We start from the raw sequence: 17,721 nt of genomic DNA on the forward strand, positions 1-17,721 counted from the left end.
TCAAAAAAAATTGTCGCGGGTAGAGAAGTCGTCGACTCGACTTGGTGTAATACGATATTCGATTTGGTGTATTAAGTGGGTAATGATACGATATTCGATTTGGTTTTTTTGGGTAACGATATCGGATGGATAGAACAGATGTGCATCATAGAAGACGAATACGTAATTGTCCAAGGAAAAAAAAAAACCCCGACTTTTCATATTTGGTTCGGTTCTTTGGACCAAATAAGCCCTTACTCGGGTAACACGAACCGAATAGCCCGAAAACCGAATAAGCCTTATATAGATACCTGAAAACCAAATCGAACTGCTTATTCGGGTCAAATTCAGTTTAGTTCGGTTCGGGTTTTCGGGCCAAATTCTCATCCCTAGCTCAAACTCCCTAGTGATCACCATTAATCCGAACAAAAGTAACTTCTAGTCGTTACCGAAGACCATGATTTACATACCAACTACACCTTTAAATGATTTTAGTTAGAAACAATATTAAGCCGTGGTTCCATACCTACACAAACGATGATAAACAACCCTTCAATGACAACCAACAAAACCAGAAGCACTTGGGTTTTTACTAGCCTAGGCCTATTTAAATTGTTAAAGATCAACATTCACATATCCAACAAGTGTTAGAAATATGGGTAGAGATTATAAGGTTTAACGATAACCAAACTTCTGAATTTCCATTGACTGGACCTTATATTTGCCTGGGTTTCAAGAACTTTTGTAGGAGGATAATTCAAATGAATGATAAACTTTGGTTTAGGTAAAAACCAAACGTCTTTGTAGTAGATTCGTGTATGGTATGTTGATAGCCAAATAATAACACAAATCCAAAATAAAAAGAAATTATCAAAACACAATTACTTGAAACTAAATCTGCATCCATATCCATATCCATTTCAACAACAAATCCAATCCCTGAAGCCAAATAATCCACTTTCCACCACCAAAAGAAACTGAAATCAAAGAAAACAGTAGCACATGGCCATTTTATTCTTATTATTCTTCAAGCCAAATACCGATACAACTTCCTATCCTCCCGATCCCTCTCCAAAAACTCCCTCTCAATAAGCGACTCAATCCTCTTCTTAATCACAACAGGATTTGGCAGAAACCTCGATTGCAACTGCTTTGTAACCTCAGCAACAATATTATTATGATCCAACACCCGCCTCGCTTTCATAATCCTCACAATCGCCGCCTCAATCTGCGGTTTCCGGTCCTCCTCCACCCTCTGCCTCGTCTCCTGCTTTTCCGGTTCCGATTCCTTCTGTGCCACCACCGTCCCAATCTTCACCTTATAAAACTTGCTACTAAACTTGTCATTGAAGTAAAACTCATCATCTTCCCCGATATCCTTACTCATCGGTTCTTTTCTAAGGACGTTTTTACCCTTGGCACACGCCAACGACTGTAGACACCGTTTCAGCTCCATCGTGGGTATCTCAACCGCCTGTTCGATCTCCTTGTAACTCAACCGGTCCGCATTGTTGAAAAGCATTAGGACACACATTTGGTATGTGGACACGTTAAGTTCGTGTTTTTGTCCTCTAGCGAATGTCGCTTTGATGTCCGCGGACCCCATGTTTGTTTGCCACGTCAGCCGGCGCCCGTTGTGGGTCCCGAGGTAATACGTACGGAACTTATCGCATACAGATAGAATCTCGGGTGGGAGGTTGCAGGTGGTGGTGGATTGAGTGGGCCATGACCCGGTTGTTAGAACATGAACTGTGAGTGTGGGCCCGTCGGATAACGCGGGCCCCATCGCTTCGTAGAACCCTTGCATTGTATCTTGAGATGTCTTCATATCGGTAAACATTCCTTCTAGTTTTGAAGTGAATTGATACCCGCATTCGGTTTTCAGTTTTAGAATCAAGCTTCTTTCTGCGTCTTCTGACACGGATTTTCCGGATAGAAGTCTTTTTGCTAAATGTTGTTTGTAGTATTTTTCAAAAACGTCTTTTTCCTGTAAGTAACGGAAGAGCATCATGACTTTATCCAGCACGATCTCCACGTCCTCTTCACTTACCCCTTTCAGACCTTTTCTAAGCTTGTCATCAACAAACAAGGAGATGAATTCGGGAGACCTCGGGTTCAAATTTATAAAATATTCAAAGGATGAATTCAACGCGTTTTGAAACGTTTTATCGTTGTTAAACGCGAGATTAATGATTTTATCGTGTTTATCTTTTTCATCGAGTAACCGTTGCACGAAATCAACCGGATCTTTCAACCGTTCGGGATCCGTCACAAGTTGTTTCCCAGTTTCCCGGATATGAGAAGTCATGACATCGCGTATCAACATTAACCCAGTCGGAACTCTCCGGAACAAGTTGTACATTCTGCTTAAATCCTCGTACTTATCATCCACAATCATGTTAACCAATCCAGAATTCTCCATGTGAACCAATCGCGTCATTTGGGTTTCAATCATTTCCTTTTCGACCACATTTGTTATTTTCACTTCACTTTTCGCATCAAGATAATGCGACACTCTTTCGATCTCTTCATTCAGACGTTTTTCGGCTTTCTTCAGATAATCCCCACAATCACAACATTCGATAAATTGTTGGGATTCACCACGGTAGAAAGTAGCAGAGACATCGAGAAACGGTTTTTCAAAGTCATTTTGGTAGACTGTGGGACCCAAATCCATTAACATTTTGACTATGTTTCTCATTAACCCTTTGTTGATGACTTCACCACCTCTTTCTTTTTGGACAATTTCAAGGAGTGTGTCTTTGAGGCGTGTTTGAATGTTGGTTGAGTGGATGATGTTATCGCGCCATAGGTTGAGACCGAGTTCATGGACTGGGGTTTTGTGTGTACTAGGAATGAAGGTTCTGTCCATGTACATTAGTATGTCACGGATCATTTGTAGTGCTTTGTTGTGTTCCATCCATTTTCGGTTGAGTTCTTCTAGAAATAATGGGCCTTGTGATGCGTCAACTGATGCTGCTATTTCTTTTAGGTGTAAAGTCATGGTTGACACGAGTCCTGAGTATAACTTTTCTCCGAATTTGTGGAGGACCATGTTGTACGCATTCCTGAAATATAATATAAAACACCACTTCATGTCAAAACTCACGATTATTCCATGTCAACGCCACATGGCATTGATGTGAATATAGTATGCCATGTTGGCGCCATTAGCAGAAAAAACTCACTTTGATAAGGAACAAGAATGGAACTATGGAAGATGATATCTATTGCATGTACTCATTTGCTATATGCATACACTTAAGCTTTAACACAAAACAATGATATATGTGATTCAAACGGCACTTCGAATGGAAATTGAGAAGAAATGTGATGCATTTATATACTTATTTTATCTTAAGTTGTAGTCTATAAGTATAATCCTCCATGTAAACTCAGACTCCTACACTATGAAAATCTTATAGTTCAAAAAACACAGGAAATTTATTAAGCAGGCAGATTCACACAGGAGGTAACAAGCCATATATCTTGTCAAATCACCATCTAGCAACAATTCCATGAGTGATTTTATCACTCCTGCATGGAAAGTGAATATATATAATTTTGAACAATCGTTAAAGATACCTACTGTTCAACCTGGAAATTATTTAGCCTAAAAACTAAAAAGGGTAGCACCATGTATAAAATTCTCTAAATGTAACATTAAGAAATAGCATATCAGCTACAAAACAGTACTTTATAGATGAATTCTGCAATATGTAGTATTTATTACAAGAAAGGGTTAACATCTTCTTAGTGCAGCATTTTTTATCCAGATCAAGCTAATCAAGAGTATACATAGTATCAATCCACAGAAGTTTGTAGCACTTTTATAATTCATAACAGATTAAGATTAGTTATATGGATATGATAAGTAGATAGCTGGAGAACACACTGTTCTTAACAGTTATAACTAACATTGCCGTTAAAAAAAAAAAAAAACACACTGTTCTTAACAGTTATAACTAACATTGCCGTTAAAAAAAAAAAAAAACACACTGTTCTTAACAGTTATAACAACCATACATCCTTGTATCAGAACCAACTTTTAAGATATAGCCATACAGTCATATAGAATAGAAAAAACTTGTAGCAGCTGTATCTGTTGAAAATTAAAGATTCATTATTCTGTATAATACAGATTGTATGACTACAGCTAAGAACAAGGAAAGAGGAAGCTGAAATGGAGCAAGGTTTTATCAACTTAAAGAAAAAGAACCAGACAAAAGGTACAGCAGCATAATTATATACACAGAACCAGACTCAAGTAAGATTTTGTCACAAGCAGTTGCCAACTCTTCATATGATAGAATGATGCAAAACCTCCCCTTCCCCTTGGATCATAACTAACTCAACCACTACAGTTGAGCGACCAATATATGAAAGTTTCGTCACAGAGGGTTAATACAGTTAAGACTCATAAGTAAAGTACGACAGATAAAAGAAGAGAAAGCATGTTTTAGCCTCTTATTTTTCTTCTGAAATTCATCTCCAAAAACCTGTTCCTTCTCAATCAGTTAAGTGGTACAATACGAATCCGCCTAAATAACTATCACCTCGCTCATGGAGATATGTGAAAAAAGCTCTGTCGTGGTCTTTACATAATCGTTTTTATGTTTACTTCATTTAGCATGCCAAATCTTCACACGCGTTTTAGTAAGATTCCGATATCCACTCCAACATAAGCAATCAAACCATGAAGAAATTCATGCATAATATAGTTTGGTAACTCTCTTATGTTTTACCAGTGTCAGAAAAATCTAGATATCTCGTTAGTCGTAAAGTCATAACTCCTAAAACGGATTAATCCTCCATCACAAAGCTATATAAAGCACAGAAGGACGAATTGAAAGGAATCAATTACCACATCACGAAGTAAGGAAAAGGATAAGAACTAAAACCTGTAAAGCTCTTCGAAACTAAGGCCACTGGCGTTATGATTATAAATCTCATGAATCGCATGCTCCAATATCTTCCAGGTTTTCTCAGCATACTTCGGATCCACGACCACCCGATGCTTAAACGCCTCTATCTGGAAATTCCTCTTCTTCTGTGAACTCATCCTCCTCTTAATTCAATTCAATCCGATTTATCCAACGAGCTGATATTGATCTCAAATTCAAAACCCTAGCTGTAGCTTTCCAAAATCCAGTCCACCGAATCAAACGTCTGTAGATTTAGGGTTTCGAAATCTTAAATTAGCTTGAAATCTCGATGATCGACGGGGGTTTGAAAACGAAAATGATCACCAATCAATATTTGTGAGAAATTGAATCTAAAATCAGTAGAAATGTAAAAGCATCACCAAGTTGAAGTTGAGAAGCGAAGGCGAGAAGGCATCGATGGAGGTTGTTTGGAAAAAATGAAACTCCTTTTGGAATTTGGGCTTCGCAAAATCCTCTGCTCTTCACGTGTTACGGACCCCAATTTTATTTGCTACCACCCGTCGCCAGAGCTCATTTGGGGAGTACTTTCTGCTTTGCTTCTTGTACCTATTACTCACTTTCTTATTTTCTTTATCTGGAAGAGTTTACCAATTTTCATATTATCTATTTAGTTGTATTGTTTACTATTCCTGATTGGGCTTTTCGTAACCATAATTCACGTTTAATCAGGTTTGTTTGTTTTTTTTAGACAGGTACTACACAAATCATCTATAAGTTTTGATCTTATTTGTTGTAATATTGTCTTTGTTTTTTGTAATTTATATCTTTAAAAAATTGGTAAATATATCGAGAATACATCTTAATTATCATCGTACAATGAACGAAAAAGCATAAAAATTACGCCGTTAAGCCTTTTTGTATGACAAAATTTATGTCAAAATCAAAAATACTAATTTATAATATATCAACGGTCATTCTGGTTATCTAGCTAACATGACATTCAATGTATTATTTAGTCACTAGAACGTATTTATATGTATTTATATGGCGTTGATGTAGCATGTTCGTTTTTTCGATCAAAATAAAAAGAATATTAATGCATTTAAATACTATTATTATTATTACTATTATTTGTTGAATTTTAAACTTAAAATGAAGAACATGACTGAAATTACACCACTCTTCACCTTCTAATACCGAACTGTCACTGTCATTTATCTGCATCTTTCACCGCCCCTAATACAACCTGTGGTCGTCTCATCACAACAATTCATGTAGATGTTTCTAAAACCAAAGCAATAACACACAAAACATGGATCACCCCTTCTTCCAAAGACCAATATATCAAGGAGGTTTTACCTATTGTTGATATAAAAGAATATCTATACAATGATAGTATCTATTAAATCTATTTAGTAAATGATAATAAAAGCAAACAAATGAGGACAAGTGTACTCTATTGATCCCTCAACCAGTGGCGGACGGTAAGAGGGGCCGAGGGGGGCCATGGCCTCCCCGGTTTTCAGCTTCCTAATACATGATATATAGATAAAAAAATTTATAAATGAATCCAACAATCATTATATTTTGCTATTTGCTAATTTGGTCCCCTCTATTTTGAGCTCTGTTTTCTGTTTTATATATAATGTAAGTTACAAAATTTGGTTATTAACCCAAAAAATCATCCGAAAATCACTGATCAAATAAAAAAAATCATTGATAAAGTCAAGGGAGAAGAAACCGAAATTATATTAGGAAACTAATAAACTATCTTTTCAACTCTATAAAAGAAAAGAAAAACTCTAATATGAGATACAAAATTTTGAACTCAAAGATTTGAGTTTAAGAAAACAATAAAGAACAAAATATTTCGACGCCAGAAACCGTCATAATCTCACCGGAATAACACCGCCGCCAACTACATCTCCCACATCGGTTTCTTTCGCCACTCGTCGGACCACTGCTTCTCCGTCGTTGGACTGTAGCTTCTCCGCCTCTTTCTTTTTTCCGTTGTGTGCTCTGCTCGGTGCCGGCAAAATAGTGAATGCTCTCCCTCTCCGATACCCTCTTGACCTCTCGATCTCCTCTCCACAATGGTGAACAGGTGTTTTTTTTCTCGTCATGTTTGTCCCTCTCTTTTAACTCTGTTTGGGTCTTTATTTTTATTTATTTATTTATTCTGTAAACTTGTGGAGTGTAAGATTGGTATATAGTGATATAGTGTAGGCTGACAAATTTACTTTATTAATAATGATAACATCTATTTTTAATTTGTTATTTTTGTAGAATTATAGTATGCAAAATCCTTATGTAAACTTATTTATTTTATATATTAGCAATATAGTGGAATTAATAAAATGATAACATACAAATCCATATGTAAAACACTAAAAGTCTAAAACAATTATACTCATATTTAATAAAAATATTGTTGCTTGATATAATAGATTTGTCCTCTGTTATTTTATTTTAGTACTATATATTTTTATTTATTAATTGCTACTATAATACATATCCAACATGAAAAAACAATGGTCTATTAACGAGTTATTTAAAATGAATGTGTTAATTTTATCTATGAACACCTACTAGAGATTGTTTTGGATAAAAATACATTAAATGTCTAGCATTCCTATTGCAAGACTTTAAAAATAGAAAAAATCAATGACTTCAATTTTGAAGTGAGACGTAAAAATATTTCGTTACTAGTTTTCTTGTCTTAATTTTTTATATGTCATCATTTTGAATATTTATATATATATATATATATATATATATATATATATATATATATATATATATATATATATATATGGTTTTGTTTTGAAGTTTTAATTCCGGCCCCTAGTTATAGTTCATGTGTTCCGCCCCTGCCCTCAACCCTCTTCTTCTTTCTTCTCGTTTCTTCATGGCTATTCCTTCTTCGTGACATACACACCAACCGGCAAACATTCTAAATCGCCCTTTTCTATTTCAATTGAACATCTTATTTGTGTCATTCAATAGATCAAAGATGGAGGACATTATATGCTCTTAATGTCACTTAGATCCATTAGTTGTCCAATATTATCCTAATGTAGCCAATATTAAATGTTTCTCGGAATATAAGCAAAATCTATAATAACGTTGAACTCCAGCTCATACATTATACCCTAAAAATTATTCAATCTTGCATCTCTCATACATGTATTCTCGATGATCAAAGTGAAGCAACACAAATTATGTTAGTTAAGTTTGATGAATCTGTATTGAGCTAGCAGCTTAGACCTCTTTATGACCTTACGACAAGAACACAATCGCCGACGCGAAAGGTGAGACTAGTGGTTGTAGTAAAATATAGAATCATTCTAATATTAACATTCTTCAGACCTAACAAGAGCTCTAGATTAAGAGGTCTCAAGACTAATAACAACATTATTCGGGGTGGCAAATCGGGCATTCGTGTCGTGGTTTTGTCTGACACAACACGACACAACAATGTTTTATGTAACACGAACACAACACAAGTGTGTTTTTAACTAACACGAAAACGAAAAACACGACACGACACGACAATGATAATATCAAATAACAATTATTTTATTTAATTAATACTTAATCATACATAACATGACAAACAAATACTAAATCGTGTCAATTTTGTGTTAAATTTTGAAAATGAACACGACACGACATCGTGTTTTTTACACTTGATATGAACACAAATTCAAATTGCAATTCCGTTCCAATTTCGTTTTGTGTCGTATATTTTTGTCGTGTCATCAATTGTCACCTTAAAACATTATATAGATATTGACTTGATCTCTTTCATTTAAGGCGTTGTGTGACACATCAAAATTGGTCCATACATTGATATACGTGAAGAATGAGTGAGGATCGCAAGATGTGTGCTACAAGGATGAATAATCTATAAGGCCAAATTGAAATAAAATATAAAAATATGGAAAAAACTGACACGACATGAAATCCAACACGGAATAAACAGGTTTGAGTAAGGGGTCGTTTGATTTAGCTTCTAACCGGGTCTAAAGAGGGATCAAGATGTGGACTCAGTCCATCAAAATTGAGTGATTCGATCCAAGCTTCAAATGAGAAGGACCGGGATAAAATGCATTCAATTCCACTTTTACCCCACCGATCATAAACATACCTCTACTGAAAGAAGAAAAGCAACCACTACTCCCCTGCTACCGGCAATCACCCTATGCTCGGAATCAGTCGTCTTCCTCCGACCTCACAATCGGAGACCACCTTCTTCCGAACAGGTGCGTTTCTGACTTTTATGGTCCCAATTTCTACAAATTATCAATTAGCTTTGAATTTTTGATGTAATATTACGATTTGTTGTTGTGATTTCCATTTGATATGAATTTTTCCTCTAATTTTTTTGGTTGATGTTGTTGTGCTCTTTGAATTGTTTCTTTGTTGTTGCTTAATGGTGGGCAGGATTTCAAAATTGTAACACCCCCAAACCAGGATGGTGGAAACGTCCAAGGGCGGGTGACTATCATGTAGTGTATCATAACAGTTGAGTATAAATGTTCAAAGCAAACACAACCAACATATATATAATTGAAAATGTTACATCATTTGTACGTATTACATGTTTCAAAATATCAATTACAATATGTTGTCAAAAGATATGTTTAGATGCCTAAGTGTCCAATCCTCAAAGCCAATTGTTACCTGATTTACTGATTTCTTGAGAATACAAGTTATTTGAAAAGAGAGTATCAATATTTAAGTTGGTGAGTTCTTAAGCATTTGTATGTATATTTGTAAACCTTTTTCTATGAAATGTAGTAATGTTTTTTTTCCGGAAAATCCTATATTTTCCCTAAAATGAGATGTGGCCTTAAATCAACCAAGACCGAAGCGTATAAGTAATTTTCCTACTTACAATGATGTTATGCAGTTTTGTTTGTATATAAAACTGTTTGAAGACTGTCTTTGCGTAAACTAAAAGTGTCGTTGTTGTTTTATGTGAGTTTTCATTTTTATCTTATAACCATGCTTGATTGACCCAGTCTGTCATGTTCGCAACGTTCTTCAGGTGTCAATTTCGTTATGACATTTGTCATCCCTAGACCTGCCGGTCCAGCTGTTGCAAGGAACTAAAGTGCAGGATTGTTAGTCCCAGTATAGATCTATACACAACTATCACACTCTCCCTAAAAGAGACTTTGGTTATATTTAATAAGACTTTCGTGTGTACATTATAAGATACCGTGAAGACAAAACTCACTAAATTTGATCAACAAGTTTACGTGTTTTTGTGCTAAAAATTTTTGTATAAATGATCATACCCTAAGACTGGGATAGCTATGAAAAACGACGTGAAATCTTTAGATATGCATTTGATAATATTTTACCCTTTGCTCAATGGGATACAAATGAGGTAAAGTTTCGTAAACTATATTTGTATATTTTTTATGCAGAAGACAAGTTTTTAAACAAAACATATATATGCAAATGGTTTTATATATATATATATATATATATATATATATATATATATATATATATATATATATAAAGATAATTTGGTATGTTTCGTAATTCTTGTTCATATTCTTACGTATTTATTAGAAACTTTGCATGAAATAATCCTTAGGTTTGATAGAAAAGACCTTTTTGTACTTATCACTTTTGTTAAATTGTAATTAAACGTATTTAAATGGTTGTGTTTTAACTTCCTTAATGTATAAACCTTGCTCAAAAATGTTAGAAGGTGTTAATAAATCTACAAACCACTTTTAACAGTTTTACCCTTTACTGTCCTTGTTTTTATAAAACTTATAGAAAAATCATTGTAAGTCAAAATCTGAATCTGTAACCTCTGAGAGTTTAGAAAATGAGTCTACTTTGTTCCTAATTTTTATTATGATTTTTAGTGGTCTCAAACTAGTGTGAAAATGGTCATCTTCATAGACTGGTCCTAAATCACTTCTGAAATGATAGGCAATTTTATAAAAATCGTCATAAATTGTAGAAAATCGTATGAATGCGTGCGAGTAATCCTTAGAAAGGTATAAACCTGGAATATTTACATATTGTACAGGTTTGAAAGATATTAAGTTTAAGATGGTCAAAACAGTCTGTGAACAGGACTCAACTTTTCTGTAGAAAGTTATCTTTTAAATTTAAGTTATGTTTAGTGTTCTAACTTATATCCCCCCCCCCCCCATTAAAACTTGAAGAAAACATGAAAATGTAGGGGTATGAACTCACCTTATGTGAATACTTGAAGAATGGAAGGTTGAAGATGATGAACTTTTGGGTGTTGGCTTGATGCTCCAAAACAACCACTGTTTTGGCTATGTTGCTATCATGAAAACTTCACAACAAAAGAGTAAGAAAAAGGGTTGTTTACTCACTGTTTTGAATCTATAATTTTGATTAGCATAACAACTAACTTCCAGGGATATTTGGTGGTAAAAGTATCAAGCAAAAGGAAGGTGTAGATGGGTGAAATGGTGGTTGAAATACAAAAGGGATAGCAGTCCTTTAGTTCACGGTTTTGATGGCTTTGAAAGGAAGTTCTTTTGGCTGAAAATGAGATGAAGGTTGAGAGTAATTCCCTGGATTTTTGGCTGGTGAATTGAGGGTAAAATGAAGAGGAAATTTCGTGATTATGAAGGTGGAAATGGTGGAAGAGGATAAGGGGACAAAACCTAGACTAGCTTGTGATGGGATGTGAGTTTAAGTGATGTGATCTTGTCTAGCTACTTGCTTGGGTGGTTGCTTAGAGATAGCGTTAGTTAAATAACTAACTACTAGTTATTTAGTTGGTTACGAGTTCTCCTTAAGGAGAGAGAAGGTCTTAATCTCGAAAATTAGAAGAGGCATTAAGAAGCATTCTTAGTAAAATGTCTTAAGTGATTAAGCACTTATTAGTTAAGTTGGCACTTATCTCCACCAATTCTCCTATCTTAATTGATTTAGATATCATATTCCTTACATGAAATTACTTTAAGTCATGACCCATAACTAGTCATTCACTAGATAATAATACATATGTCACTACAAGAAAAAGAGCCTTTCACGACGCGCAAATCACGACGCTCACTGATTTATGTTACGCAAATGAGAGTGACAATAAAAACGTGTCGTCTATTCAAAAAATTTGAGTGTTTAGGTCACGCATTATTACGTGCCCTTAAATTAGTGTCTAATGTAAAAAAAAAAAAAAAAAAAAAAAAAAAAAAAAAAAAAACACGGAGGGCACTTTATCTAAAACGTGCGCCCTCTGTGATTGTCGCTTTATGATTTTTACTAAAACGCGCGTTCTTGTAAGGGGGAAAGGAAATCCCCTCAAAATTCTTAAAAATTTTAATACCCCGCTTCAAGATCCCCTTCGTTCTATTCTTCCCTTTTCTCTGCAAACCCTAATCACGATACCATCTCTGTTGTATGCCTCAACAATTCATATATCAGAAAATCATTGGGATAATTTCTAGGGCTTTTTTAAACACTCATTCGACTCTTTTCTCTCCCGTCTCCCCTGTCTCTATATTTTGTGCTCTGATATCCCCCTTCCATTTATGCCGCCATCTCGGTCGCCATCAAAACGAGGATATGAGACAGTGCTTGATCTACGATCGTCCAGTCGCCGATGCCCGGTTAATAGGAGTTGAAAACATCATAACATAAAAACTGTTCTTAACCTTGCCGGACTCAGAAAAGCCGATGTGGCACATCCACGAGTATGAGGAGAAAGCGCCGAAAACTTACGGGAAGACGATTCACTTTTTTGGCAGGTGGATAGAGGCGATCAACTTCCCCTAGGTCTCCCACAGGTAATGATGGCTCTAATTCGTGATGGCTTTACCCTAATCTCGCTAAAGGTACAATTTACATTTCCTAATTTCCGCCATTTTTGATCACCTGCAACTTATGTAGAAACTCTATCGATCAATTATTATTACATATTTGGAGTCTCGCTATGGTGTTTTGTTCAAAAAGGAAAGGGATAACAGAGCGTATATGGAAGGCTTATCCCAAGGAATTCACTCAAAAGCACACGCTGATGGTGTTGGACTCAAAACTATTGTACGAGATATCAATTTGCATTGCTTGGAGACCTGGCAAGGGTAATTTGGGAATATAGTCATCCAATTTCATTACGCCTAGTTGTTAACAATGGTTTATGTTAACTATATATTAACTTTTTTTGGTGTTTTTTGTTTAGTAGGTTTGTCCAACTCATTTGCACCCACGCCTAGCTGAGTTTCTTGAGGTTGCTGCTAAGTAACTGGTATGACGACAAGTATCAGTTATCTTTTTTATAAGTGTCAAATGTCCTTTATTTATTTATTTGTTATTGTTTATCATCTGAATCATTTGATACGACCCATGTTGGTCGTTTTGGTCAAGTATATCGACGAAGGGATAATCATCAAGATTCAAGAAAGAATTTTTAAATGTTTTCCTTTTATTTAGCTTTCCTTTTAATTAGAATAGTAGTTTTTTATTTAGTTTAGAATTCCTGTTTTTTAGGATCTGGTTTTGGATTATGATTAGGTTAATACGAATATATAATTAATGTTCTAGGGATAAATCACGTTTTATGCTGGAATAAAAGTCTTAGACGATTTGCTGGAGAATTCCCTGTTTCTCGAACTACAGGAGGCCTGGTTAAGGTTCCTACCTGCGGGTTAGGATCTTGAACCTATTAATTGGTATCAGAGCTGCTACGGTTCTGGTGTCAACATGTCAAAAACAAATTCTGAGAAGATAGCTGGATTGGAGGCAGGTGTTGCAGCCCTGGAGCAGGATCTTACCAAGCTTCGAGAGGAAGCTAACCTCGCCAAGAAGGAGAATGCTGCACAATTCACAGAAGTCCTGCAAGCTATCAATAACTTGACGAAAACTGTCAAGGGGAAACTCATTCAAGAGGAGGAGAAGGACAAGGAAGATCCTGAATTTGAGCTTGAGTTTGGATCCTTCAAAAAGGGACCCAAGGACGATAAGAACAAGGGTGGGGGTCGACAAATGGGAGAATTTCGGAAGATTAGAGCTCCTATTTTCGAAGGGGAAGACGCGTTTGGATGGATTTATATGGTGGAGCATTTCTTTGAGATCCAAGACATTGGAGTACGTGATCGTTTGAAGGCAGCAGCGATTTGCTTGGACGGTAAGGCGCTGGCTTGGTTTGCTTGGAGTCAAGCAAGGGACCCATTCCGCTCTTGGGAGGATTTAAAAGAATGGTTGTTGGAGCGATTCCAGTTAACAGGTGAAGGCAATATCTATCATCAGTTTCTCACCATCCGACAAGAAGGGACTGTACGTGACTACGTAAGCAATTTTGAGAGATTGTCATGTTAGTTGGGAGACATACCAGAAAGCGTGTTGGAAGGTACCTTCATTAATGGTCTCAAGGATGACACACGTTCGGCCGTTCGTATTTTACAGCCAACAAACTTGGCCAGAGCCATGACTCTTGCTGTTATGATAGATGAAAACAAGTTCAGTATTGGCACACCCAAGACTAGTGGAGGGGTAATTCGGTCCAACAACAGTGGGTCTAGTCGACCAGGTGGAGCTTTTACCAACATGGTTTGTATCATCATCTAGTATTTTTTGATGTTATTTGTGAAGGGCTTAATGAGTCACTTTAAATAGTGCAATCACCCTGTGTAGACATGCATGAGTTTGTCCTCAGCTTGTATCACCTCACACGAAGCATTTCATGCAAGCATGGCATATTGCTTTAGCCATGTAAGTCCCAAAAATTTTACAACTTCAACCTCATTTCCTTTTTCTTAGAATTTTTACTTAAAACAACATTTGACAATACTTAAATTTCTTAATGTCAACAAAATTCGGGATGATATTCAAAAGGAGGATGCTTTTCGAGGTCTCTATGCAATGGTATGCATCTGCTTTTGTTTGGTTTAGACTTTTGATTTGATTTGAAGCAGAAACTTACTTATGTTTTTTTTGGTTTACAGGTGAAAGTGAACACATCAGTGGATTTAAGTTCACTTGTTTTCTTATGTAGAGCCATTTCTAGTTGGCATGTAAGTTTTTCATTTCAACTATTCTTCAACACACTCACACACACAGTATATATACATGTGTCAACACCATTTCAGCATGCACACCTGATTTTTAGAGGCTAGTCAATAGTCATGGTCTGGGGTAAAATTGAAGAAATCAAGTAAACACACAGTATATATACACGTGTCAAAATAGAAGCTTTTCTTAATTCCATTTTGTTTTCAGTAAGTGTTCCAGTTTTATCAGAAAACACTTAACAAATTTGACCTAAATCTTCATTTATACTTAAGGATCTGCATTGAAACCTTGAGTTTGTACTGCTATCATACATGTGTTTGTCTTCTATCATGAAATAAGATTGACCTAATCGAACCAATTCCATGGTGATGTATAAAGATATCGGAATCATGATCTGAAACACAATAACAGAACTCAAAAACGCAAAAAACATCTCCATTGGAATCCCATAGTATTTATACGGTTTTCCTGGAAACTTTCCCTTTATAAGATAGCTCTTTCTGTAATAAGGAATCGTATCAATTGCATCCTGATGACTCATTAGCCATAAACACATCCCAATAGCAACAACAAGACACAATATGAATAGAAAAACAGATAACCAGATAGTTTCTGAGTTCATTGCTTGTTCAAGTCTGCTTCTTTTTTAAGGGGAAATTGCACTATTTAGCATAGCTTTTGTCTCTTGTCCAGCGTACACAACAACACCTATAACCCATTTTGTGTTTTTCATCTGACACCGACGTAAGATAATGTTTGATTGACTAAGGGAAACTTTATGACCATTTAACTCTATTAGCTGTGAACTCATATATGTTTCTATTAGGTTGTTCACATCTAATTACCCCTGATATTGACCCTAATGGCATTAAGGATGTTTCTTGTCTAGCATAACGTGTCTTTAAATTTGACTCTCCATCTAAATTCATGGTTTGTATGTAAGCAATGCCACTAGGATCACTTATCCACATTAGCACCATGTCACAAGGGATTGTCACAAGAGATTCTTTGCTGTTCTCATTTCTATCTGATCTGTGTCTTCTCCAATCCTCGTATCCATCTTTTATAGCAGTTACTGTGAGAATAAAAAGGAGAGGGAAAAGAGAGACTGTTCTTCCAAAGACTACAAGAGGAGGAAGCTGATTGAGAGTTGCAATGGCTAAAAAGTATATGTAAGACACTTGATGAAACTGAATGAAGAGATTCTTGGGTTGGAAGTTTATAAGTGTGTATTTGCTAGTGGTGATCTTGTTTCCTGCTGAAACTGGGTTGGTCTCCAAATGGAGGCCTAAGGACCAGGTAATCTCACTACAAATAAAACGACATTTAGTGGCACAGAAAAAGTGTTACTAAAAACCGAAAAAGTGCCACTAAATCCCCCCTGGATAATCAGCGGCACAAAAAAAAAGTGTCACTAAAAGCACTACCACTAAAGGCCTTTAGTGGCAATTTTTCGTTGTGCCACTGCAACTTTATTGAGCTTTAATGGCACTTTTCTATTATGCCACTAAAATATTTGTAGGATTTAGTGGCACTATTTTGATGCCACTATTTTACTCTAAAATTAAATATTATTTCTATGCTTTTTATGGAATTTTTTAACACAATTATATTAACAAATTAGGTCTCAATTTTTTTAATTTTAAAGGTAATATAAAATAATAATAAGAGAACTTAGATAATGAATGAAATCATAATACCATTAAGTAAATTCAAACTTGTCTAACAAAAATACTATCAATAACTAATTTATAATACAAATGTCTTCAAAAAGATTTAATAAATATAAATGTTGTACTAATACTAACAACATAATACTATCGAACTAAAACTTTTTAGGGAATAAACACATAACTTGATTCACATCTCTTCTTTTGTTTCTGAATGATACCTACATAACAAATGAAAAAAATTAGATCAATAAGACTTTTGAATAAAAACAAGACATGCAAAATTAATAAAATGCTTACCACCCTTCCATAGCTTGTTAAAGAGGGCTCTGAGGGTATAAAGCATGTAATATGATTACAATAGAAGAATAAGGCTTGAAAGCTATAAGGTATCAATTCCTTCCAAACCAACAATAGTAGTGAATTTTTTGGTCTTCACTAAATTTAGCTACATTTTTTATGGGACAAATGACACATTGCCAGCCAACTTGGAATTCCATCATCGAAATGTAATATCATCCAAATCTAGGTAGATATTTCATACAAAAATAAAATAAAAAAAGAAACATAAACACTTACTTATTTGGCACCTCAAGCTTCTTTTGTCTTATTTATTTCCAGAATAGATGATATCAACTTTTAGACAATAAGCACTTCTAGTTTCTAACAAATGAAATACATTTAATTAAATCAGATCAATCAAATAAAATTAAATATAATGCATTTATACTATTATGTTACACAAAGTGATGATGCATAACTAAAGCAATCATCTCTTAGAAGCGTATGAGATTCAACTTGAAGTTGGTCAAATTGAGCTCTTCTTTCCTGTAAATCCAAGAATAAACAATTTATCAACAAATATAATTAGAAACAACTCAATAACAATTAAGCAATTTTGTTTTTAAGTTATTTTATTCTTTTAAAATTAAAATTCATAACTCATAATTAACCTGATAATGTAACCAAAATGTATCCAAAAATGGAATCACGTAGGAGAGATATATCTTTGCTTCCCTTCTTTTGCTACAGGTTTAGACTTTTGGATCCTCATTGGAATTCATGAATCTTTTTTTCATGTTTTTCTTCTCACTCAACACGTCTACATTTAGTTCCTCCTCCCCATCTTCCCTAATTTTCATATTTCTAGTCTCTAATTCCTTTCC

General features: G+C 35.1%; 1 protein-coding gene and 1 long non-coding RNA gene across 3 annotated transcripts; one reads left to right on the forward strand and one right to left on the reverse strand.

Moving 5' to 3' along the window:
- Positions 1 to 846: 846 nt before the first annotated feature.
- On the reverse strand, positions 847 to 5,406 carry LOC145032179 (cullin-3A-like). 2 transcript variants are annotated; one of them, XM_078980896.1, is made up of 3 exons: positions 5,285 to 5,406; positions 4,881 to 5,148; positions 847 to 3,047 (listed from the first exon to the last, which is right to left on the reverse strand). In XM_078980896.1, the coding sequence occupies exons 2-3, from the start codon at positions 5,039 to 5,041 to the stop codon at positions 1,007 to 1,009; spliced, it is 2,202 nt and encodes a 733-aa protein (XP_078837022.1). In that variant the 5' UTR covers positions 5,042 to 5,148; positions 5,285 to 5,406; the 3' UTR covers positions 847 to 1,006. The 2 variants fall into 2 exon arrangements, with proteins under 2 accessions (XP_078837022.1, XP_078837021.1); XM_078980895.1 differs by having other exon boundaries at positions 4,881 to 5,380.
- A 7,448-nt stretch (positions 5,407 to 12,854) lies between these two features.
- LOC145029226 (uncharacterized) lies at positions 12,855 to 13,543 on the forward strand. Its single transcript, XR_013676423.1, has 3 exons — positions 12,855 to 12,958; positions 13,057 to 13,122; positions 13,419 to 13,543. It is a non-coding gene; the product is annotated as an uncharacterized LOC145029226 (long non-coding RNA).
- Positions 13,544 to 17,721: the final 4,178 nt, after the last annotated feature.

This window comes from Lactuca saligna, chromosome 2 (genome assembly GCF_052625555.1).
Source record: "Lactuca saligna cultivar CGN05327 chromosome 2, ASM5262555v1, whole genome shotgun sequence".
In the NCBI taxonomy this organism is placed as follows: Eukaryota; Viridiplantae; Streptophyta; class Magnoliopsida; order Asterales; family Asteraceae; genus Lactuca; species Lactuca saligna.